Here is a 25745-nt window from a genome sequence, read left to right on the forward strand (position 1 = left end):
ACCTTCCCCTTGGGGGTAGTTCCCTGAATTCCAGGAGAAAACCCTGAGAAACTATTTCTAGCGCCCAGGGATCCTGAACATCTCTTGCCCAAGCCTGAGCAAAGAGAGAGAGTCTGCCACCCACTAGATCCGGTCCCGGATCGGGGGCTACTCCTTCATGCTGTTTTGTTAGCAGCGGCAGGCTTCTTGGCCTGCTTACCCTTGTTCCAGCCTTGCATCGGTTTCCAGGCTGGTTTGGGTTGTGAGGCATTACCCTCTTGCTTAGAGGATGCAGAATTAGAGGCCGGTCCGTTCCTGAAATTGCGAAAGGAACGAAAATTAGACTTATTTTTGGCCTTGAAAGGCCTATCTTGTGGAAGGGCGTGGCCCTTTCCCCCAGTGATGTCTGAAATAATCTCTTTCAATTCTGGTCCAAATAGAGTTTTACCTTTGAAAGGGATGTTAAGCAATTTTGTCTTGGATGACACATCCGCTGACCAAGACTTTAGCCAAAGCGCTCTGCGCGCCACGATAGCAAACCCTGAATTTTTCGCCGCTAATCTAGCTAATTGCAAAGCGGCATCTAAAATAAAAGAGTTAGCCAACTTAAGTGCGTGAACTCTGTCCATAACCTCCTCATATGGAGTCTCTCTACTAAGCGAGTTTTCTAGTTCCTCGAACCAGAACCACGCTGCTGTAGTGACAGGAACAATGCACGAAATGGGTTGTAGAAGGTAACCTTGCTGTACAAAAATCTTTTTAAGCAAACCCTCCAATTTTTTATCCATAGGATCTTTGAAAGCACAACTATCTTCGATAGGAATAGTAGTGCGTTTGTTTAGAGTAGAAACTGCCCCCTCGACCTTAGGGACTGTCTGCCATAAGTCCTTTCTGGGGTCGACCATAGGAAATAATTTCTTAAATATAGGGGGGGGGGGAACAAAAGGTATGCCGGGCTTTTCCCACTCCTTATTTACTATGTCCGCCACCCGCTTGGGTATAGGAAAAGCGTCGGGGTGCACCGGAACCTCTAGGAACTTGTCCATCTTGCATAATTTCTCTGGAATGACCAAGTTGTCACAATCATCCAGAGTAGATAACACCTCCTTAAGCAGTGCGCGGAGATGTTCTAATTTAAATTTAAATGTCACAACATCAGGTTCAGCTTGTTGAGAATTTTTTCCTGAATCTGAAATTTCTCCATCTGACAAAACCTCCCTCACGGCCCCTTCAGATTGGTGTGAGGGTATGACAGAACAATTATCATCAGTGCCCTCCTGCTCTTCAGTGTTTAAAACAGAGCAATCGCGCTTTCTCTGATAAGTAGGCATTTTGGATAAAATATTTGCTATGGAGTTATCCATTACAGCCGTTAATTGTTGCATGGTAATAAGCATTGGCGCGCTAGATGTACTAGGGGCCTCCTGTGTGGGCAAAACTGGTGTAGACACAGTAGGAGATGATGTAGTATCATGTTTACTCCCCTCATCTGAGGAATCCTCTTGGGCAATTTCATTATCTGTGGCAGTACTGTCCTTACTTTGTTTGGACGCTATGGCACAATTATCACATAAATTTAAATGGGGAGACACATTGGCTTTCATACATATAGAACATAGCTTATCCGAAGGCACAGACATGTTAAACAGGCTTAAACTTGTCAACAAAGCACAAAAAACTTTTAAAACAAAACCGTTACTGTCTCTTTAAATTTTAAACAGAAAACACTTTATTACTGAATATGTGAAAAAGTATGAAGGAATTGTTCAGAGCTTTAACCCTTAAAATAACGGAACCGGAGCCGTTTACAAATTTAACCCCTATACAGTCCCAGCTATAGCCTTTGCTGAGACCCAACCAAGCCCAGAGGGGAATACGATACCAATTGACGCCTTCTAGAAGCTTTTCCAGCAAATTTCAGATCCTCACACTTGCATCTGCATGCCCTGCTCTCAAAAAACAACTGCGCAGTAATGGCGCGAAAATGAGGCTCAGTCTACAACTAGGAAGGCCCCCTGACTGGAAAAGGTGTCTAACATAGTTCCTGCCGTTTAATAAACGTTCCCCAAGTTTATAAATGCGAATTGTCAGCATAAATATGAATAAAATGCCCAAATAAAGCAATCGATTTAGCCCATAAAAATGTCTTTTAGCCCATATTAAGCCCTTTATTCTGTTTGTTTGACTAAGAAAATGGCTTACCGGTCCCCATGAGGGGAAATGACAGCCTTCCAGCATTACATGGTCTTGTTAGAAATATGTCTAGTCATACCTTAAGCAGAAAAGTCTGCTGTTTCCCCCAACTGAAGTTACTTCATCTCAACAGTCCTATGTGGAAACAGCAATCGATTTTAGTTACTGTCTGCTAAAATCATCTTCCTCTCACAAACAGAAATCTTCATCCTTTTCTGTTTCAGAGTAAATAGTACATACCAGCACTATTTTAAAATAACAAACACTTGATAGAAGAATAAAAACTACATTTAAACACCAAAAAACTCTTAACCATCTCCGTGGAGATGTTGCCTGTGCAACGGCAAAGAGAATGACTGGGGTGGGCGGAGCCTAGGAGGGACTATATGGCCAGCTTTGCTGGGACTCTTTGCTATTTCCTGTTGGGGAAGAGATATCCCACAAGTAAGGATGACGCCGTGGACCGGACACAACAATGTTGGAGAAAAAGGAATTGGCCACCTTTAGGGCCTTAATCTTTTCCTGCACCTCCTAGAAAGAGGGTTCACCATCAATCATATCAAATAAGGCATCGCACCAATATGACGCAGCCAAAAAAGCCCTCGCAAAACTCCCGGAAGAGAACCTGTCAGTTCCACAAAAATGCCAGAGCAGCGCCCTTGCACATAACACAGCGATTACATAATAAACTCATCATGTACATACCCCACTTGTTTAATTAAACCCTTATAGGAAAATTAACCCATGATTCTATAAAGATAAAGGTGCCACACTGTGGCCCTGTCTTCTGTGTTATCATTATATAAAAATGAAACGATCTTACCAGAATCTACGCCATGGAACAGGAACACGGCCCTTCAAGTGTGACAGGTGATAGCTGCGCTCCTGACATGGACTTGAGAGAAGAACGTAATCTGCGAAACTCATCAACGCCGATTGCTATAGGAGATGTTAATATGAGTCGGGATGGTGTCGCAAAGGGAAGCTCCCTCTGCATCTCCGGACTCTAACGTTCACCCAGGCCCTCAACCGAGAAGCTTGAGGGGCTACTTAAATTCCTGTACCATAGCGAAGGGTAGAACCACTCAAAAAGAGACCTCCGATTTTTCAGCACCTCTCTGCCACCTCCTGTGACGAAAGGGAAAGCATGACTGGGGGATGAGGGGAGTGGGGGAGGTATTTAAGCCTTTGGCTGGGGTGTCTTTGCCTCCTCCTGGTGGCCAGGTTTTTAATTCACAAGTAATGAATGAAGCCGTGGACTCTCCTCCCCTTTAGATGGAAATACTTTAATGTCCTTTTTTATGTTAAAGCAAGCACACAAATCCAAATAAGAAATTACTTGAAAATAAATAAAATTATGACACTTACTTTTTCACTTTAGGGTATTTCATTTCAGAGATAACATTTGTTGATTCCTTTTGCTTTTCTTTTAAATGCTGTGGCCACATATTATCAACCCAATCTACCGCATCCACCTACAATAAATACAATTTTTTTTTAATTTATTTTAAAAAAACTTTTTTTTTTTTAAAAACTGAAAAAGTATTCAATCATAATGAAATTGTAGTTAAAGGTGCATAACATTTTTTTTTCATGATTCAGATAGAGAGAAAAAAAAATATGTCTGATGAACTAGGATATCAATTTAGCAAAAATTATTTTGACCTCTAGATGGCAGCAGTGTTTTCACAATGTATAACTATAAATATTCCTACAAAACTGCTACAATATAGTGTTCTAGACAAGTGCACGCTCCTGAGTGTACCTACCTGATTTTCAACTAAGGATACCAATAGAACAACATAATTTATGTAAGAACTTACCTGATAAATTCATTTCTTTCATATTAGCAAGAGTCCATGAGCTAGTGACGTATGGGATATACATTCCTACCAGGAGGGGCAAAGTTTCCCAAACCTCAAAATGCCTATAAATACACCCCTCACCACACCCACAATTCAGTTTAACGAATAGCCAAGAAGTGGGGTGATAAAAAAGTGCGAAAGCATATAAAATAAGGAATTGGAATAATTGTGCTTTATACAAAATCATAACCACCACAAAAAAGGGCGGGCCTCATGGACTCTTGCTAATATGAAAGAAATGAATTTATCAGGTAAGTTCTTACATAAATTATGTTTTCTTTCATGTAATTAGCAAGAGACCATGAGCTAGTGACGTATGGGATAATGACTACCCAAGATGTGGATCTTTCCACACAAGAGTCACTAGAGAGGGAGGGATAAAATAAAGACAGCCAATTCCTGCTGAAAAAAATCCACACCCAAAATAAAGTTTAACGAAAAACATAAGCAGAAGATTCAAACTGAAACCGCTGCCTGAAGTACTTTTCTACCAAAAACTGCTTCAGAAGAAGAAAATACATCAAAATGGTAGAATTTAGTAAAAATATGCAAAGAGGACCAAGTTGCTGCTTTGCAGATCTGGTCAACCGAAGCTTCATTCCTAAACGCCCAGGAAGTAGAAACTGACCTAGTAGAATGAGCTGAAATTCTCTGAGGCAGAGTTTTAGGCGACTCAACATAGGCAAGATGAATTAAAGATTTCAACCAAGATGCCAAAGAAATGGCAGAAGCTTTCTGGCCTTTTCTAGAACCGGAAAAGATAACAAATAGACTAGAAGTCTTACGAAAAGATTTCGTAGCTTCAACATAATATTTCAAAGCTCTAACAACATCCAAAGAATGCAACGATTTCTCCTTAGAATTCTTAGGATTAGGACATAATGAAGGAACCACAATTTCTCTACTAATGTTGTTGGAATTCACAACTTTAGGTAAAAATTCAAAAGAAGTTCGCAACACCGCCTTATCCTGATGAAAAATCAGAAAAGGAGACTCACAAGAAAGAGCAGATAATTCAGAAACTCTTCTGGCAGAAGAGATGGCCAAAAGGAACAAAACTTTCCAAGAAAGTAATTTAATGTCCAATGAATGCATAGGTTCAAACGGAGGAGCTTGAAGAGCTCCCAGAACCAGATTCAAACTCCAAGGAGGAGAAATTGACTTAATGACAGGTTTTATACGAACCAAAGCTTGTACAAAACAATGAATATCAGGAAGAATAGCAATCTTTCTGTGAAAAAGAACAGAAAGAGCAGAGATTTGTCCTTTCAAAGAACTTGCGGACAAACCCTTATCTAAACCATCCTGAAGGAACTGTAAAATTCTCGGTATTCTAAAAGAATGCCAGGAAAAATGATGAGAAAGACACCAAGAAATATAAGTCTTCCAGACTCTATAATATATCTCTCGAGATACAGATTTACGAGCCTGTAACATAGTATTAATCACAGAGTCAGAGAAACCTCTTTGACCAAGAATCAAGCGTTCAATCTCCATACCTTTAAATTTAAGGATTTCAGATCCTGATGGAAAAAAGGACCTTGTGACAGAAGGTCTGGTCTTAACGGAAGAGTCCACGGTTGGCAAGAGGCCATCCGGACAAGATCCGCATACCAAAACCTGTGAGGCCATGCCGGAGCTACCAGCAGAACAAACGAGCATTCCTTCAGAATCTTGGAGATTACTCTTGGAAGAAGAACTAGAGGCGGAAAGATATAGGCAGGATGATACTTCCAAGGAAGTGATAATGCATCCACTGCCTCCGCCTGAGGATCCCGGGATCTGGACAGATACCTGGGAAGTTTCTTGTTTAGATGGGACGCCATCAGATCTATTTCTGGAAGTTCCCACATTTGAACAATCTGAAGAAATACCTCTGGGTGAAGAGACCATTCGCCCGGATGCAACGTTTGGCGACTGAGATAATCCGCTTCCCAATTGTCTACACCTGGGATATGAACCGCAGAGATTAGACAGGAGCTGGATTCCGCCCAAACCAAAATTCGAGATACTTCTTTCATAGCCAGAGGACTGTGAGTCCCTCCTTGATGATTGATGTATGCCACAGTTGTGACATTGTCTGTCTGAAAACAAATGAACGATTCTCTCTTCAGAAGAGGCCAAAACTGAAGAGCTCTGAAAATTGCACGGAGTTCCAAAATATTGATCGGTAATCTCACCTCCTGAGATTCCCAAACTCCTTGTGCCGTCAGAGATCCCCACACAGCTCCCCAACCTGTGAGACTTGCATCTGTTGAAATTACAGTCCAGGTCGGAAGCACAAAAGAAGCCCCCTGAATTAAACGATGGTGATCTGTCCACCATGTTAGAGAGTGTCGAACAATCGGTTTTAAAGATATTAATTGAGATATCTTCGTGTAATCCTTGCACCATTGCTTCAGCATACAGAGCTGAAGAGGTCGCATGTGAAAACGAGCAAAGGGGATCGCGTCCGATGCAGCAGTCATAAGACCTAGAATTTCCATGCATAAGGCTACCGAAGGGAATGATTGTGACTGAAGGTTTCGACAAGCTGTAATCAACTTTAGACGTCTCTTGTCTGTTAAAGACAGAGTCATGGACACTGAATCCATCTGGAAACCCAGAAAGGTTACCCTTGTCTGAGGAATCAAAGAACTTTTTGGTAAATTGATCCTCCAACCATGATCTTGAAGAAACAACACAAGTCGATTCGTATGAGATTCTGCTAAATGTAAAGACTGAGCAAGTACCAAGATATCGTCCAAATAAGGAAATACCACAATACCCTGTTCTCTGATTACAGACAGCAGGGCACCGAGAACCTTTGTAAAAATTCTTGGAGCTGTAGCTAGGCCAAACGGCAGAGCCACAAACTGGTAATGCTTGTCCAGAAACGAGAATCTCAGGAACTGATAATGATCTGGATGAATCGGAATATGCAGATATGCATCCTGTAAATCTATTGTGGACATATAATTCCCTTGCTGAACAAAAGGTAAGATAGTCCTTACAGTTACCATCTTGAACGTTGGTATCCTTACATAACGATTCAATATTTTTAGATCCAGAACTGGTCTGAAAGAATTCTCCTTCTTTGGTACAATGAAGAGATTTGAATAAAACCCCATCCCCTGTTCCGGAACTGGAACTGGCATAATTACTCCAGTCAACTCTAGATCTGAAACACATTTCAGAAATGCTTGAGCTTTTACTGGATTTACTGGGACACGGGAAAGAAAAAATCTCTTTGCAGGAGGTCTCAACTTGAAACCAATTCTGTACCCTTCTGAAACAATGCTCTGAATCCAAAGATTGTGAACAGAATTGATCCAAATTTCCTTGAAAAAACGTAACCTGCCCCCTACCAGCTGAGCTGGAATGAGGGCCGCACCTTCATGTGGACTTAGAAGCAGGCTTTGCCTTTCTAGCTGGCTTGGATTTATTCCAGACTGGAGATGGTCTCCAAACTGAAACTGCTCCTGAGGATGAAGGATCAGGCTTTTGTTCTTTGTTGAAACGAAAGGAACGAAAACGATTATTAGCCCTGTTTTTACCTTTAGATTTTTTATCCTGTGGTAAAAAAGTTCCTTTCCCACCAGTAACAGTTGAAATAATGGAATCCAACTGAGAACCAAATAATTTGTTACCCTGGAAAGAAATGGAAAGTAAAGTTGATTTAGAAGCCATATCAGCATTCCAAGTTTTAAGCCATAAAGCTCTTCTAGCTAAAATAGCTAGAGACATAAACCTGACATCAACTCTGATAATATCAAAAATGGCATCACAGATAAAATTATTAGCAAGGGTAGAAATAGCCCCATTAACTTTAGGGATCTTGTCCCAAAATTCTAATCTGTCAGACGGCACAGGATATAATTGCTTAAAACGTTTAGAAGGAGTAAATGAATTACCCAAATTATCCCATTCTTTGGAAATTACTGCAGAAATAGCATTAGGAACAGGAAAAACTTCTGGAATAACCACAGGAGCTTTAAATACCTTATCTAAACGTTTAGAATTAGTATCAAGAGGACCAGAATCCTCTATTTCTAAAGCAATTAGTACTTCTTTAAGTAAAGAACGAATAAATTCCATTTTAAATAAATATGAAGATTTATCAGCATCAACCTCTGAGACAGAATCCTCTGAACCAGAGGAATCATCAGAATCAGAATGATGATGTTCAGTTAAAAATTCATCTGTAGGGAGAGAAGTTTTAAAAGATTTTTTACGTTTACTAGAAGGAGAAATAACAGACATAGCCTTCTTTATGGATTCAGAAACAAAATCTCTTATATTATCAGGAACATTCTGCACCTTAGATGTTGAAGGAACTGCAACAGGCAATGGTACTTTACTAAAGGAAATATTATCTGCTTTAACAAGTTTGTCATGACAATCAATACAAACAACAGCTGGAGGAATAGCTACCAAAAGTTTACAGCAGATACACTTAGCTTTGGTAGATTCAGCACTTGACAGCGATTTTCCTGTAGTATCTTCTGACTCAGATGCAACGTGAGACATCTTGCAATATGTAAGAGAAAAAACAACATATATATAAAGCAAAATTGATCAAATTCCTTAAATGACAGTTTCAGGAATGGGAAAAAATGCCAAAGAACAAGCTTCTAGCAACCAGAAGCAATAAAAAATGAGACTTAAATAATGTGGAGACAAAAGTGACGCCCATATTTTTCGCGCCAAATAAAACGCCCACATTATTTGGCGCCTAAATGCTTTTTGGCGCCAAAAATGACGCCACATCCGGAACACCGACATTTTTGGCGCAAAATAACGTCAAAAAATGACGCAACTTCCGGCGACACGTATGACGCCGGAAACGGAAATAGAATTTTTGCGCCAAAAAAGTCCGCGCCAAGAATGACGCAATAAAATGAAGCATTTTCAGCCCCCGCGAGCCTAACAGCCCACAGGGAAAAAGTCAAATTTTAAGGTAAGAAAAATGTTAAATTAAAATGCATTATCCCAAATATGAAACTGACTGTCTGAAAATAAGGAAAGTTGAACATTCTGAGTCAAGGCAAATAAATGTTTGAATACATATATTTAGAACTTTATAAACAAAGTGCCCAACCATATCTAGGAGTGTCACAGAAAATAAGACTTACTTACCCCAGGACACTCATCTACATATAGCAGATAGCCAAACCAGTACTGAAACGAGAATCAGCAGAGGTAATGGTATATATAAGAGTATATCGTCGATCTGAAAAGGGAGGTAAGAGATGAATCTCTACGACCGATAACAGAGAACCTATGAAATAGACCCCTTAGAAGGAGATCACTGCATTCAAATAGGCAATACTCTCCTCACATCCCTCTGACATTCACTGCACGCTGAGAGGAAAACCGGGCTCCAACTTGCTGCGGAGCGCATATCAACGTAGAATCTAGCACAAACTTACTTCACCACCTCCATCGGAGGCAAAGTTTGTAAAACTGAATTGTGGGTGTGGTGAGGGGTGTATTTATAGGCATTTTGAGGTTTGGGAAACTTTGCCCCTCCTGGTAGGAATGTATATCCCATACGTCACTAGCTCATGGACTCTTGCTAATTACATGAAAGAAAAAGTTAATTTGATAATAAAAGGAAACTTTTTTTTTTTTTGTACACTTGTATCTGAATCATGAGAGAAAAAGTGGTTTCATGTTTCTTTACGTAAAATTTGACAGTAAAATACCAGGGGTCCCCAAGAGTCTGAAACAAAACTCACAAAGAACAGCCACTACAATAAGTATCATGCAGGCATTCATGTCTTAGAGGGCCATTAAAGTGATGGTAAACTCTGGTTGTTCATGTTCTGTAATTATGATCGTTGTCAATTGTCAATGTAAATAAACTTACTAAAGGCGATTTTATTATTAGCCCTAATGTGATCCCCCTCCAGCCCCCCCGCGATCACACAATGTCCAAGTTTATGCCTCCTCCAATCAATAAGCCTGTCATTCGACAGGCTAACTTCAATGAGAGCGTTACACGCATGCGCAATAAAGCGCAAATGCTCCACCACGCTCTGTATATCGTAACCAATTGTAAATGGGCCATAAATTGCGTGTGCACATGAATGTTGTAACACATGCGCTGTTTGACATTCCTTTAGGGAGCGCACATAGGCTCTGACATGTAGAGAGGGTGGGACCGCAATACATGTCAGTTCAGTAGTTTAAGGAACTCTTTTTGTGTAATAAAGTTGCTTTACCTATGCTTCCTAGAGGCTTAAAAAGCAAAAACCTGTAACTTGGTTTTAAAAATGCTACAAATTGCATAAACAAGCTATTTGATTTATGGGTTACTGAATTTGCTTTTTGGCCTTCTAGGGAGCATGGGACAAGCACAATCATTTTTAGAAAAAAGCAAGGAGGCATTTACCATCCTTTTTAAACCCCATTGTTGTTGGTTTTTTTGGTTATAAACCAGGTAAGGGGCCTACAAGCCACAATACTAAAACCATTGAGGATACACAAGCTGGCTGCTGTTCTCAATATTATGTGGCTGATAATTTGATTCGTCATTAGGATATTAGAGTTTTTACTTACTCACATTTTTTTCTGTTTTGATGGCATTTACTATCTCCAAAGATGTGGTACCGCCATGGGGGCCAAGTTTGCCCCCTCATATGCTAATCTTTATCTTGGCTGGTGGGAACTTTATCACATCTTTGGAGATACTAATCCATACATAGTGCATATACGTTTCTTTAAACGGTTCATTGATGATCTGTTGGTTGTATGGTCGGGTCCTCCTGAACTTATAACATCTTTTGTTGAATGGCTTAATGATAATGACAAGGGCTTGAGCTTTACATACAGTATGAATGTAATTCAACCACTATAAATTTCCTTGACCTATGCTTGGTGGGAGATCAGGATGGGAGAATACACAAAGGTTTCATGGAAACCCATTTCACCCAACAATTTGCTTCACGCAGATAGCCGTCATCCAAAGAATATCTCTTATGCAGTGGCTAAAGGCCAATTCTACAGGCTAAAGAGGAGTTGTAGTAGGGAAACCGACTATCTGAACAAAGCAAATGATCTTGAACAAAGACCGAGAAAACTTAAATACAACAAGAGTCATATCAGGGAAGCCAGGACAAAAGTCCAAGAGTTATCTAGGGACATACTTCTAGAAGATAGGACAGCTACTGATGTTAAACAGACCTTTAAAGGGGTACATTTTGTGACTACCTACAGTGCCCAATTTTCTAAAATTTGTAGTATTGTGAAGAAACATTTTTCACTATTGGCTGCTGATGACCAGCTCAAGGATATAGTCCAACAGGGCATACATTGTACTTACAAAAAAATGTTGTACCATTGGTTCAATTCTTTCTCCTACTCAACTAAAACAAAGTAATTGATCAGAGAGTTATTGGCTTTCCCACACAGGCATGTTCAGATGTGGACATAGAAAATGCAAACCTTGCGAATATGTCCAAATTTCGAATAGTTTTACATCAACCGTAACTGGTAGAGTATATAATGTCCAAACATGTCTAAATTGCACTAGCACACATGTAGTATATCTCATTACATGCATTCAGTGCAAAATTCAATATGTGGGTCTCACCTCCAGGGACATTAATACACGTATGAGAGAGCATATTTCAACCATAGGTAAGGGCAAATCCACCACACCTTTGGTTCAGCATTTTGCTATCTTTCATGATAGCAAACTTGACACATTTAGGTGGACGGCTATTGAAAAGGTGACAATATCAAAACGAGGGGGGGACATTGACACCCTCCTGGCTAAACGTGAGGTGTTCTCAATCTTCCATTTGAGATCCAGAACACCTCAAGGTCTTAACTCCAGATATGACATGATTAGTTTTTGGGAATGATATTCTGCTATTGGATACCTTCATTCCATGTACTATATCTTGGGTTACCTCTAAATACTTTGGGATATGGTCCTTGTCCCCTCCCTAGACTTTATATAATTTACCATTTTCCATGCATCTTCCCTAATATTAGGGTGTCCATACTTAAAATGTTAATCTATCCTTTATATCCCCTCTTGGTATTGTGTATATATATCCCCTCTTGGTATAGATTTGTCCTCACCTACATGCTATATTTGGTAGGTGTTTTGTTCTGTTTATTTGTAAATATATGTGTATATATATATATGTATGTATATATGTATGTGTGTGTACATTTATATATAGATATACATTCTTTTCAAGATTATATTAGGGTCCGCCTTGTCCACTTATGTGTACACTATGGGTTATATATATTGAATATCCATCAAGGTGTGTTTTCTTCATATAATGTATAACATGTATTTATTATTATTTGCTCCTTTACTATGTTGAATTTGTTGCATATGTGTGTAGTTCTACCTAATCTATTTTTGTATCCACATTTGTGCATTCACTTTTGCCTTTTTTCATCCATGTTTTTTGCATTTATTATCTGAATATTTCTCAGTATATTTATTATATTCAGTTAATGATAACAGTTGTGCTTACTAGCAAGCTATATGCCCCTATACTATAGGCATCTATCAGACATTCAAGTGTTAATTAACTACATGTAATAGAGGGCGTGTTTTGTTTTAATTATTCCTGTCCAATCAGGTAATACCTTACCTGTTTTAAACTACACTATCTAAATAGCACCTTATGCTATGATTATGGCCTGAGGGCTGAAACATGTCAGCATCGGTGCTGCGCTCCTTTTTACTTTGTGGGATGCTCCATGCTTTTTAATCTTCTGTGGAACTAATAAAGACTTTTTACTTTTATACAGTGGCTCCAAATCTCTGTTCCTGTTGATAATTTGATCCTCATAATTTAATTCTTTATAATTTTTTAGAAAAAAACGAAAAGGGACTAAACACAAGTACTCTACCCTCCTTTCCGTGGGTAAGTGCAAAAGAAGTGCAGCAGAGGAGCATAAAGCAACAGGGGAAGAGGAAACGTGTCTGGGATCTAATGTGAGCTCATGAGATGCACAGGACATGCATCTGAGATCTAATGTGAGCTCATGAGATGCACAGGACATGCATCTGAGATCTAATGTGAGCTCATGAGATGCACAGGACATGCATCTGAGATCTAATGTGAGCTCATGAGATGCACAGGACATGCATCTGAGATCTAATGTGAGCTCATGAGATGCACAGGACATGCATCTGAGATCTAATGTGAGCTCATGAGATGCACAGGACATGCATCTGAGATCTAATGTGAGCTCATGAGATGCAAAGGACATGCATCTGGGATCTGATGTGAACACATGAGATGCACAGGGAATACATCTGGATTTTGATGTGAGCACATAAGATACACAGGGAATACATCTGAGATTTAATGTGAGCAAATGAGATGTACAGGACATGCATCTGGGATCTGATGTGAGCACATGCGATGCACAGGACATGCATCTGGGATCTGATGTGAGCACATGCGATGCACAGGACATGCATCTGGGATCTGATGTGAGCACATGCGATGCACAGGACATGCATCTGGGATCTGATGTGAGCACATGCGATGCACAGGACATGCATCTGGGATCTGATGTGAGCACATGAGATGCACAGGACATGCATCTGGGATCAGATGTGAGCACATAAAATGCACAGGACATGCATCTGGGATCTGATGTGAGCACATGCGATGCACAGGACATGCATCTGGGATCTGATGTGAGCACATGAGATTCACAGGACATGCATCTGGGATCTGATGTGAGCACATGTGATGCACAGGACATTCATCTGGGATCTGATGTGAGCACATGAGATTCACAGGACATGCATTTGGTACGAGATTTGATATGGGCATATAGTTAACAATATTAAGAGGAGTAGAAGCCATAGATATTATGGGGTATAATATGTGTTTGCTTGAGTGCACTGTACTTATATAGGTGTGGTGTTTCACAGTCAAAAGAAAAAGTAAAATATGGACTTTTATTTTCCGATATAACATTTAAATAAATAAATATAAAAAAGGATTATGTTGGTCATAAGTTAAGCATCTACGTGAAGGCTGAAACGTTCAAAACTATTAAGTCAACCCTTCCATATAACTAGAAAAAGTGAGCTTTCATGTGCTGTCATTGTGAAAGGAAAGAAGGGGATTAATAAAGATAAATCTAAATTTCTCTCATGTTATTACATGACCAAACAGAATTATGTACACCTGGGTCTCTGCCAAAGTTGAAAGAAATGGAAATCAAGGTATTAAAAACAGGTGATACCCAAGGGCACAATAATAAAACATGAACAACCAATGTGTTTATGAAAGTAAAAGGTGCTGCACAAGAAATAGAACTTTGGAACTATGGGTAGGCCGCTTCAAAGCAGACATGAAAAAACAAAATGTATTCTTACCTGATAAATTTATTTCTTCAAAATATGGTGAGTCCACGGGTTCATCTTAACTACTATTGGGAATAACACTCCTGGCCAGCAGGAGGAAGCAAAGAGCACCACAGTAAAACTGTTAAGTATCACTTCCGTACCCACAACGCCCAGTCATTCGACCAAAAGTAAATGGAGAAAGGAGAGTAACACAAGGTACGGAGGTGTCTGAGGTTTAGTAAAAAACTCTTATAAAAAATACAAAAAAAGTGGGTTCGTGGACTCACCATATCTTGAAGAAATAAATTTATCAGGTAAGCATAAATTTTGTTTTCTTCCTAATATATGGTGAGTCCACGGGTTCATCTTAATTACTGTTGGGAACCAATACCCAAGCTAGAGGACACAGATAAATGGGGGGATAAGAACAAGCATGCCTAAACGGAAGGCACCGCCGCTTGAAGGACCTTTCTCCCAAAAGCCGCCTCAGCCGAGGCGAAAATATAAAATCTGTCAAATTTGGAAAAAGTATGTAAAGAAGACCAAGTTGCAGCTTTGCAAATTTGCTCCATGGAAGCTTTATTTGTAAAAGCCCAAGAAGAGGCTACAGCCCTGGTGGAATGAGCCGTAATTCTCTCTGGAGGTTGCTTCCCAGCAGACTCATACACCAGGCGAATCACACATCGCAAACAAAAAGAAAGACTAGAAGCAGTAGCTTTCTGACCTCTACGTTTCCCAGAAAAACAAACAAAAAGAGCAGAAGACTTGCGAAAAACCTTAGTCGCCTCCAAATAGAATTTAAGGGCACGAACCACATCCAAATTGTGTAACAGACGTTCTTTAACCGAAAAAGGCTTTGGACACAGAGATGGAACAACGTTCTCCTGATTAATATTTCTAGTAGAAACAACCTTAGGAAGGAAACCTAACTTAGTATGAAGAACCGCCTTATAAGCATGAAAAATAAGATAAGGAGAATCAAACTGCAATGCTGAGAGTTCAGAGACTCTCCGAGCAGAAGAAATAGCCAAAAGAAATAAAACCTTCCAAGATAACAACTTAATATCTATGGCATGTAAAAGCTCAAACAGAGCCTGCTGTACAACTCTAAGAACAAGGTTAAGGCTCCAAGGCGGAGCAACAGACTTAAACACAGGCCTGATTTTGATCAAGGCCTGACAAAAGGATTGTACGTCTGGCACATCTGCCAAACGTTTATGTAACAAAACAGATAAGTCCGAAATTTGACACTTCAAAGTGCTAACAGAAAATTCTTGGAATCCTAACCCTACTCCAAGGGTAGCCCTTGGATTCACACCAATAAAGATAGTTCTGCCATGTCTTATGGTAAATCTTTCGAGTAACAGGCTTACGGGCCTGAATCATGGACTCATTGACCGACTCAGAGAGCCCAACGCTTAGACAGAATCAAGCGTTCAATCACCAAGCAGTCAGCTTCAGAGAAACGAGATTTGGATGAAGGAAGGGACCCTGAAGTAGAAGGTCCTTCCTCAAGGGTAGTCTCCACGGAGGTAGAGACGACATCTCCACGAGATCCGCATAACAGATCCTTTGAGGCCAAGCCGGAGAAATTAGACTCACTGATGCTCTCTCCTGTTTGATACGAGCAATAACTTGTGGAAGTAGAGCAAACGGAGGTAATAGGTAAGCCACCCTGAAGTTCCAAAGAACTGCAAACGCATCTATCAGGAAGGCCTGAGGATCCCTCGACCTGGAGCCTTACTTTGGAAGCTTGGCGTTTTGACGAGACGCCATCAGATCCAACTCTGGTACCTCCTATTTGGAAGATAACCTGCAGAACACCTCGGGATGGAAATCCCACTCCCTGGGATGAAGTGTCTGCCTGCTTAGTAAATCCACTTCCCAGTTGTCCACTCCTGGAATGTAAATGGCAGAGAGACGGTAACTGTGAGCTTCCGTCCACCAAATGATCCGAGCCACCTCCTTCATGGCTAGGGAACTCAGAGTTCCCCCCTGGTGGTTTATGTAAGCAACTGAGGTTATGTTGTCTGACTGGAATCTGATAAACTGGGCCAAAGACAGTTGAGGCCAAGTCATCAGAGCATTGTAAATCGCCCTCAACTCCAGAATGTTGATAGGAATAGCAGACTCCCCAGACTGCTCCCCAGCCCAACAGGCTGCCATCCGTGGTCACGATCACCCAGGAAGGTCTCCAAAAGAAAGTGCTTTGAGACAGGTGCTCCTGAGAGATCCACCACGAGAGAGAGCCTTTCGTCTCCTGATCTAGAACTATCTTTTGAGACAGATCAACATAATCTCCATTTCATTGTCTGAGCATGCAGGGCTCTCAGATCAAATTGAGCAAATGGGACTATGTCCATGGAAGCCACCATCAGGTCAATTACTTCCATACATTGTGCCACTGAAGGACGCACAGCCGCCTGAAGTGACCGGCAGGAGGAAAGAATCTTTGCTATTCTGACCTACAGTACGTCAGAAATATCTTCATCAGAACGGAATCTATAATTGTCCCTAGGAAAACTACCCTTGTAGCTGAAACCAGGGAGCTTTTCTCCAAATTCACTTTCCATCCCTGAGAGTGAAGAAAAGACAGCAAAATCTCCATGTCAGATGCTGCTTGAGGAAAAGATGGCACTTGAACCAATAGTGTCATCTAGATAGGGAGCCACAACAATTCCCTTGGAACGGATCACAGCCAAGAGGGCCCCCAGAACCTTTGAGAATATCCTGGGAGCTGTGGCAAAGCCAAAAGGCAGAGCCACAAACTGGAAGTGTTGGTCGAGAAAGGTAAACCTCAGGAACTTGTGATGATCTCTGTGAATGGGAACATGCAAGTATGCATCCTTTAGATCTATGGTCGTCATGAACTGACCCTCTTGAATCAAAGGAAGAATGGTACGAATGGTCTCCATCTTGAAGGATGGGACTCTGAGGAATTTGTTTAGACACTTCAAGTCTAGAATGGGCCAGAAGGTTCCCTCTTTTTTGGGAACCACAAACAAGTTTGAGTAAAACCCTAGACCCTGTTCCAGTTCTGGAACAGGGACAATCACTCCCAGAGAAGAGAGATCCTGAACGCATTTCAAGAACACCTCTCTTTTTGTTCGGTCTGCAGATAATCTTGACAGGTAGAACCTGCCCTTGGGAGGGCAATTTTTGAATTCCAACCTGTAAACCTGGGAAACCATGTCCACAGCCCAGGGGTCTGGAATGTCTCTTATCCAGATCTGTGAGAACTGAGACAGCCTGACCCCTACCAGATACAAGCCTGGATTCAAGGGGCAACACCTTAATGCTGACTTGGAGTTGGCCGCAGTCTTTTTAGACTGTTTTCCCTTGCTCCAAGACTGATTTGGTTTCCAGGAAGGCTTGGTATTGTCCTGTTTTGACAAGGAAGAGGATGGTTTTCCTCTAAAGTTTCAAAAGGAACGAAAATAACTCTGATGTCCCTTTGGTCTGGCCTTCTTATCTTGAGGCAGAAAAACAGAATTTATGTTTACCTGATAAATTACTTTCTCCAACGGTGTGTCCGGTCCACGGCGTCATCCTTACTTGTGGGACATTCTCCTCCCCAACAGGAAATGGCAAAGAGCCCAGCAAAGCTGGTCACATGATCCCTCCTAGGCTCCGCCTACCCCAGTCATTCGACCGACGTAAAGGAGGAATATTTGCATAGGAGAAACCATATGATACCGTGGTGACTGTAGTTAAAGAAAATAAATTATCAGACCTGATTAAAAAACCAGGGCGGGCCGTGGACCGGACACACCGTTGGAGAAAGTAATTTATCAGGTAAACATAAATTCTGTTTTCTCCAACATAGGTGTGTCCGGTCCACGGCGTCATCCTTACTTGTGGGAACCAATACCAAAGCTTTAGGACACGGATGAAGGGAGGGAGCAAATCAGGTCACCTAAATGGAAGGCACCACGGTTTGCAAAACCTTTCTCCCAAAAATAGCCTCAGAAGAAGCAAAAGTATCAAACTTGTAAAATTTGGTAAAAGTGTGCAGTGAAGACCAAGTCGCTGCCCTACATATCTGATCAACAGAAGCCTCGTTCTTGAAGGCCCATGTGGAAGCCACAGCCCTAGTGGAATGAGCTGTGATTCTTTCAGGAGGCTGCCGTCCGGCAGTCTCATAAGCCAATCTGATGATGCTTTTAATCCAAAAAGAGAGAGAGGTAGAAGTTGCTTTTTGACCTCTCCTTTTACCAGAATAAACAACAAACAAGGAAGATGTTTGTCTAAAATCCTTTGTAGCATCTAAATAGAATTTTAGAGCGCGAACAACATCCAAATTGTGCAACAAACGTTCCTTCTTTGAAACTGGATTCGGACACAAAGAAGGCACGACTATCTCCTGGTTAATGTTTTTGTTAGAAACAACTTTCGGAAGAAAACCAGGTTTAGTACGTAAAACCACCTTATCTGCATGGAAAACCAGATAAGGAGGAGAACACTGCAGAGCAGATAATTCTGAAACTCTTCTAGCAGAAGAAATTGCAACCAAAAACAAAACTTTCCAAGATAATAACTTAATATCAACGGAATGCAAGGGTTCAAACGGAACCCCCTGAAGAACTGAAAGAACTAAGTTGAGACTCCAAGGAGGAGTTAAAGGTTTGTAAACAGGCTTGATTCTAACCAGAGCCTGAACAAAGGCTTGAACATCTGGCACAGCTGCCAGCTTTTTGTGAAGTAACACAGACAAGGCAGAAATCTGTCCCTTCAAGGAACTTGCCGATAATCCTTTCTCCAATCCTTCTTGAAGAAAGGATAGAATCTTAGGAATCTTTACCTTGTTCCAAGGGAATCCTTTAGATTCACACCAACAGATATATTTTTTCCATATTTTGTGGTAAATTTTTCTAGTTACAGGCTTTCTGGCCTGAACAAGAGTATCAATAACAGAATCTGAGAACCCTCGTTTTGATAAGATCAAGCGTTCAATCTCCAAGCAGTCAGCTGGAGTGAGACCAGATTCGGATGTTCGAACGGACCTTGAACAAGAAGGTCTCGTCTCAAAGGTAGCTTCCATGGTGGAGCCGATGACATATTCACCAGATCTGCATACCAAGTCCTGCGTGGCCACGCAGGAGCTATCAAGATCACCGACGCCCTCTCCTGATTGATCCTGGCTACCAGCCTGGGGATGAGAGGAAACGGCGGGAATACATAAGCTAGTTTGAAGGTCCAAGGTGCTACTAGTGCATCTACTAGAGTCGCCTTGGGATCCCTGGATCTGGACCCGTAGCAAGGAACCTTGAAGTTCTGACGAGAGGCCATCAGATCCATGTCTGGAATGCCCCACAATTGAGTAATTTGGGCAAAGATTTCCGGATGGAGTTCCCACTCCCCCGGATGTAATGTCTGACGACTCAGAAAATCCGCTTCCCAATTTTCCACCCCTGGAATGTGGATTGCAGACAGGTGGCAGGAGTGAGTCTCCGCCCATTGAATGATTTTGGTTACTTCTTCCATCGCCAGGGAACTCCTTGTTCCCCCCTGATGGTTGATGTACGCAACAGTCGTCATGTTGTCTGATTGAAACCGTATGAACTTGGCTTTCGCTAGCTGAGGCCAAGCCTTGAGAGCATTGAATATCGCTCTCAGTTCCAGAATATTTATCGGTAGAAGAGATTCTTCCCGAGACCAAAGACCCTGAGCTTTCAGGAGTCCCCAGACCGCGCCCCAGCCCATCAGACTGGCGTCGGTCGTGACAATGACCCACTCTGGTCTGCGGAAGGTCATCCCTTGTGACAGGTTGTCCAGGGACAGCCACCAACGGAGTGAGTCTCTGGTCCTCTGATTTACTTGAATCGTCGGAGACAAGTCTGTATAGTCCCCATTCCACTGACTGAGCATGCACAGTTGTAATGGTCTTAGATGAATGCGCGCAAAAGGAACTATGTCCATTGCCGCTACCATCAAACCTATTACTTCCATGCACTGCGCTATGGAAGGAAGAGGAACGGAATGAAGTGTTTGACAAGAGTTTAGAAGTTTTGTTTTTCTGGCCTCTGTCAGAAAAATCCTCATTTCTAAAGAGTCTATTATTGTTCCCAAGAAGGGAACCCTTGTTGACGGAGATAGAGAACTCTTTTCTACGTTCACTTTCCATCCGTGAGATCTGAGAAAGGCCAGGACTATGTCCGTGTGAGCCTTTGCTTGAGGAAGGGACGACGCTTGAATCAGAATGTCGTCCAAGTAAGGTACTACTGCAATGCTCCTTGGTCTTAGTACCGCTAGAAGGGACCCTAGTACCTTTGTGAAAATCCTTGGAGCAGTGGCTAATCCGAAAGGAAGTGCCACGAACTGGTAATGCTTGTCCAGGAATGCGAACCTTAGGAACCGATGATGTTCCTTGTGGATAGGAATATGTAGATACGCATCCTTTAAATCCACAGTGGTCATGAATTGACCTTCCTGGATGGAAGGAAGAATTGTTCGAATAGTTTCCATTTTGAACGATGGAACCTTGAGAAACTTGTTTAGGATCTTGAGATCCAAGATTGGTCTGAACGTTCCCTCTTTTTTGGGAACTACGAACAGATTGGAGTAGAACCCCATCCCTTGTTCTCCTAATGGAACAGGATGAATCACTCCCATTTTTAACAGGTCTTCTACACAATGCAAGAATGCCTGTCTCTTTATGTGGTCTGAAGACAATTGAGACCTGTGGAACCTCCCCCTTGGGGGAGGCCCCTTGAATTCCAGAAGATAACCTTGGGAGACTATTTCTAGTGCCCAAGGATCCAGAACATCTCTTGCCCAAGCCTGAGCGAAGAGAGAGAGTCTGCCCCCCACCAGATCCGGTCCCGGATCGGGGGCCAACATTTCATGCTGTCTTGGTAGCAGTGGCAGGCTTCTTGGCCTGCTTTCCCTTGTTCCAGCCTTGCATTGGTCTCCAGGCTGGCTTGGCTTGAGAAGTATTACCCTCTTGCTTAGAGGACGTAGCACTTGGGGCTGGTCCGTTTCTACGAAAGGGACGAAAATTAGGTTTATTTTTGGCCTTGAAAGACCTATCCTGAGGAAGGGCGTGGCCCTTACCCCCAGTGATATCAGAGATAATCTCTTTCAAGTCAGGGCCAAACAGGTTTTTCCCCTTGAAAGGAATGTTAAGCAATTTGTTCTTGGAAGACGCATCCGCTGACCAAGATTTCAACCAAAGCGCTCTGCGCGCCACAATAGCAAACCCAGAATTTTTCGCCGCTAACCTAGCCAATTGCAAAGTGGCGTCTAGGGTGAAAGAATTAGCCAATTTGAGAGCACGGATTCTGTCCATAATCTCCTCATAAGGAGGAGAATCACTATCGATCGCCTTTTCTAGCTCATCGAACCAGAAACACGCGGCTGTAGTGACAGGGACAATGCATGAAATTGGTTGTAGAAGGTAACCTTGCTGAACAAACATCTTTTTAAGCAAACCTTCTAATTTTTTATCCATAGGATCTTTGAAAGCACAACTATCTTCTATGGGTATAGTGGTGCGTTTGTTTAAAGTAGAAACCGCCCCCTCGACCTTGGGGACTGTCTGCCATAAGTCCTTTCTGGGGTCGACCATGGGAAACAATTTTTTAAATATGGGGGGAGGGACGAAAGGTATACCGGGCCTTTCCCATTCTTTATTTACAATGTCCGCCACCCGCTTGGGTATAGGAAAAGCTTCTGGAGGCCCCCCTCTAGGAACTTGTCCATTTTACATAGTTTCTCTGGGATGATCAAATTCTCACAATCATCAAGAGTGGATAACACCTCCTTAAGCAGAGCGCGGAGATGTTCCAACTTAAATTTAAATGAAATCACATCGGGTTCAGCTTGTTGAGAAATTTTCCCTGAATCTGAAATTTCTCCCTCAGACAAAACCTCCCTGGCCCCCTCAGACTGGTGTAGGGGCATATCAGAACCATTATCATCAGCGTCCTCATGCTCTTCAGTATCTAAAACAGAGCAGTCGCGCTTACGCTGATAAGTGGGCATTTTGGCTAAAATGTTTTTGATAGAATTATCCATTACAGCCGTTAATTGTTGCATAGTAAGGAGTATTGGCGCGCTAGATGTACTAGGGGCCTCCTGAGTGGGCAAGACTGGTGTAGACGAAGGAGGGAATGATGCAGTACCATGCTTACTCCCCTCACTTGAGGAATCATCTTGGGCATCATTTTCAGTGTCACATAAATCACATCTATTTAAATGAGAAGGAACCTTGGCTTCCCCACATTCAGAACACAGTCTATCTGGTAGTTCAGACATGTTAAACAGGCATAAACTTGATAACAAAGTACAAAAAACGTTTTAAAATAAAACCGTTACTGTCACTTTAAATTTTAAACTGAACACACTTTATTACTGCAATTGCGAAAAAATATGAAGGAATTGTTCAAAATTCACCAAAATTTCACCACAGTGTCTTAAAGCCTTAAAAGTATTGCACACCAAATTTGGAAGCTTTAACCCTTAAAATAACGGAACCGGAGCCGTTTTTATCTTTAACCCCTTTACAGTCCCTGGTATCTGCTTTGCTGAGACCCAACCAAGCCCAAAGGGGAATACGATACCAAATGACGCCTTCAGAAAGTCTTTTTTATGTATCAGAGCTCCTCACACATGCGACTGCATGTCATGCTTCTCAAAAACAAGTGCGCAATACCGGCGCGAAAATGAGGCTCTGCCTATGATTAGGGAAAGCCCCTAGAGAATAAGGTGTCTAAAACAGTGCCTGCCGATATTATTTTACAAAAATACCCATATTAAATGATTCCTCAAGGCTAAATATGTTATATATGAATCGATTTAGCCCAGAAAATGTCTACAGTCTTAACAAGCCCTTGTGAAGCCCTTATTTACTCTGTAATAAAAATGGCTTACCGGATCCCATAGGGAAAATGACAGCTTCCAGCATTACATCGTCTTGTTAGAATGTGTCATACCTCAAGCAGCAAAAGTCTGCTCACTGTTCCCCCAACTGAAGTTAATTCCTCTCAACAGTCCTGTGTGGAACAGCCATCGATTTTAGTAACGGTTGCTAAAATCATTTTCCTCTTACAAACAGAAATCTTCATCTCTTTTCTGTTTCAGAGTAAATAGTACATACCAGCACTATTTTAAAATAACAAACTCTTGATTGAATAATAAAAACTACAGTTAAACACTAAAAAACTCTAAGCCATCTCCGTGGAGATGTTGCCTGTACAACGGCAAAGAGAATGACTGGGGTAGGCGGAGCCTAGGAGGGATCATGTGACCAGCTTTGCTGGGCTCTTTGCCATTTCCTGTTGGGGAGGAGAATGTCCCACAAGTAAGGATGACGCCGTGGACCGGACACACCTATGTTGGAGAAAGACCCCTTTCCGTTTGTAATATCAGAAATTATTTCAGCCAACCCCGGTCTAAAAACAGAATTTATGCTTACCTGATAAATTACTTTCTCCAACGGTGTGTCCGGTCCACGGCGTTATCCTTACTTGTGGGAATATCTCTTCCCCAACAGGAAATGGCAAAGAGTCCCAGCAAAGCTGGCCATATAGTCCCTCCTAGGCTCCGCCCACCCCAGTCATTCGACCGACGGACAGGAGGAAAAATATAAGAGAAACCATATGGTACCGTGGTGACTGTAGTTAGAGAAAATAATTCATCAGACCTGATTAAAAAACCAGGGCGGGCCGTGGACCGGACACACCGTTGGAGAAAGTAATTTATCAGGTAAGCATAAATTCTGTTTTCTCCAACATTGGTGTGTCCGGTCCACGGCGTCATCCTTACTTGTGGGAACCAATACCAAAGCTTTAGGACACGGATGAAGGGAGGGAGCAAATCAGGTTACCTAAACGGAAGGCACCACGGCTTGCCAAACCTTTCTCCCAAAAATAGCCTCCGAAGAAGCAAAAGTATCAAATTTGTAAAATTTGGCAAAAGTGTGCAGTGAAGACCAAGTCGCTGCCTTACATATCTGGTCAACAGAAGCCTCGTTCTTGAAGGCCCATGTGGAAGCCACAGCCCTAGTGGAGTGAGCTGTGATTCTTTCAGGAGGCTGCCGTCCGGCAGTCTCATACGCCAATCGGATGATGCTTTTAAGCCAAAAGGAAAGAGGTAGAAGTCGCTTTTTGACCTCTCCTTTTACCAGAATAGACAACAAACAAAGAAGATGTTTGTCTGAAATCTTTTGTAGCCTCTAAATAGAATTTTAGAGCACGGACTACGTCCAAATTGTGTAACAAACGTTCCTTCTTTGAAACTGGATTCGGACATAAAGAAGGTACAACTATCTCCTGGTTAATATTCTTGTTAGAAACAACCTTTGGAAGAAAACCAGGCTTAGTACGCAAAACCACCTTATCTGCATGGAACACCAGATAGGGAGGAGAACACTGCAGAGCAGATAACTCTGAAACTCTTCTAGCAGAAGAAATAGCAACCAAAAACAAAACTTTCCAAGATAGTAACTTAATATCTATGGAATGTAAAGGTTCAAACGGAACCCCTTGAAGAACTGAAAGAACTAGATTTAGACTCCAGGGAGGAGTCAAAGGTCTGTAAACAGGCTTGATCCTAACCAGAGCCTGAACAAATGCTTGAACATCTGGCACAGCTGCCAGTCTTTTGTGTAGTAAGACAGATAAAGCAGAGATCTGTCCCTTTAGAGAACTTGCAGATAATCCTTTCTCCAAACCTTCTTGTAGAAAGGAGAGAATCTTAGGAATTTTTATCTTATTCCATGGGAATCCTTTGGATTCACACCAACAGATATATCTTTTCCATATTTTATGGTAAATCTTTCTAGTTACCGGTTTTCTGGCCTGAACCAGAGTATCTATCACAGAATCTGAAAACCCACTCTTTGATAGAATCAAGCGTTCAATCTCCAAGCCGTCAGCTGGAGGGAGACCAGATTTGGATGTTCGAATGGACCCTGAACAAGAAGGCCCTGTCTCAAAGGTAGCTTCCATGGTGGAACCGATGACATATTCACCAGGTCTGTATACCAAGTCCTGCGTGGCCACGCAGGAGCTATCAAGATCACCGAGACCCTCTCCTGTTTGATCCTGGCTACCAGCCTGGGAATGAGAGGAAACGGTGGAAATACATAAGCTAGGTTGAAGGTCCAAGGTGCTACTAGTGCATCTACTAGAGTCGCCTTGGGATCCCTGGATCTGGACCCGTAGCAAGGAACCTTGAAGTTCTGACGAGACGCCATCAGATCCATGTCTGGAATGCCCCATAATTGAGTTAGTTGGGCAAAGATCTCCGGGTGGAGTTCCCACTCCCCTGGATGGAATGTCTGACGACTCAGATAATCCGCTTCCCAGTTTTCCACAACTGGGATGTGGATCGCAGATAGGTGGCAGGAGTGATCCTCCGCCCATTGAATTATTTTGGTCACT

At 41.9% G+C, this 25745-nt stretch overlaps 1 protein-coding gene across 3 annotated transcripts in view; it reads right to left on the minus strand.

The window, feature by feature from the left end:
• KDM2B (lysine demethylase 2B) overlaps positions 1 to 25745 on the minus strand; it is a 1014988-nt gene that overhangs the window by 610274 nt on the left and 378969 nt on the right. For all 3 annotated transcript variants that reach the window (XM_053701743.1, XM_053701744.1, XM_053701742.1), the window contains exon 6: positions 3541 to 3647. In XM_053701743.1, the coding sequence (XP_053557718.1) occupies positions 3541 to 3647 (107 nt within the window). The remainder of the gene's footprint in view (positions 1 to 3540; positions 3648 to 25745) is intronic.

This window comes from Bombina bombina, chromosome 2 (genome assembly GCF_027579735.1).
Source record: "Bombina bombina isolate aBomBom1 chromosome 2, aBomBom1.pri, whole genome shotgun sequence".
In the NCBI taxonomy this organism is placed as follows: Eukaryota; Metazoa; Chordata; class Amphibia; order Anura; family Bombinatoridae; genus Bombina; species Bombina bombina.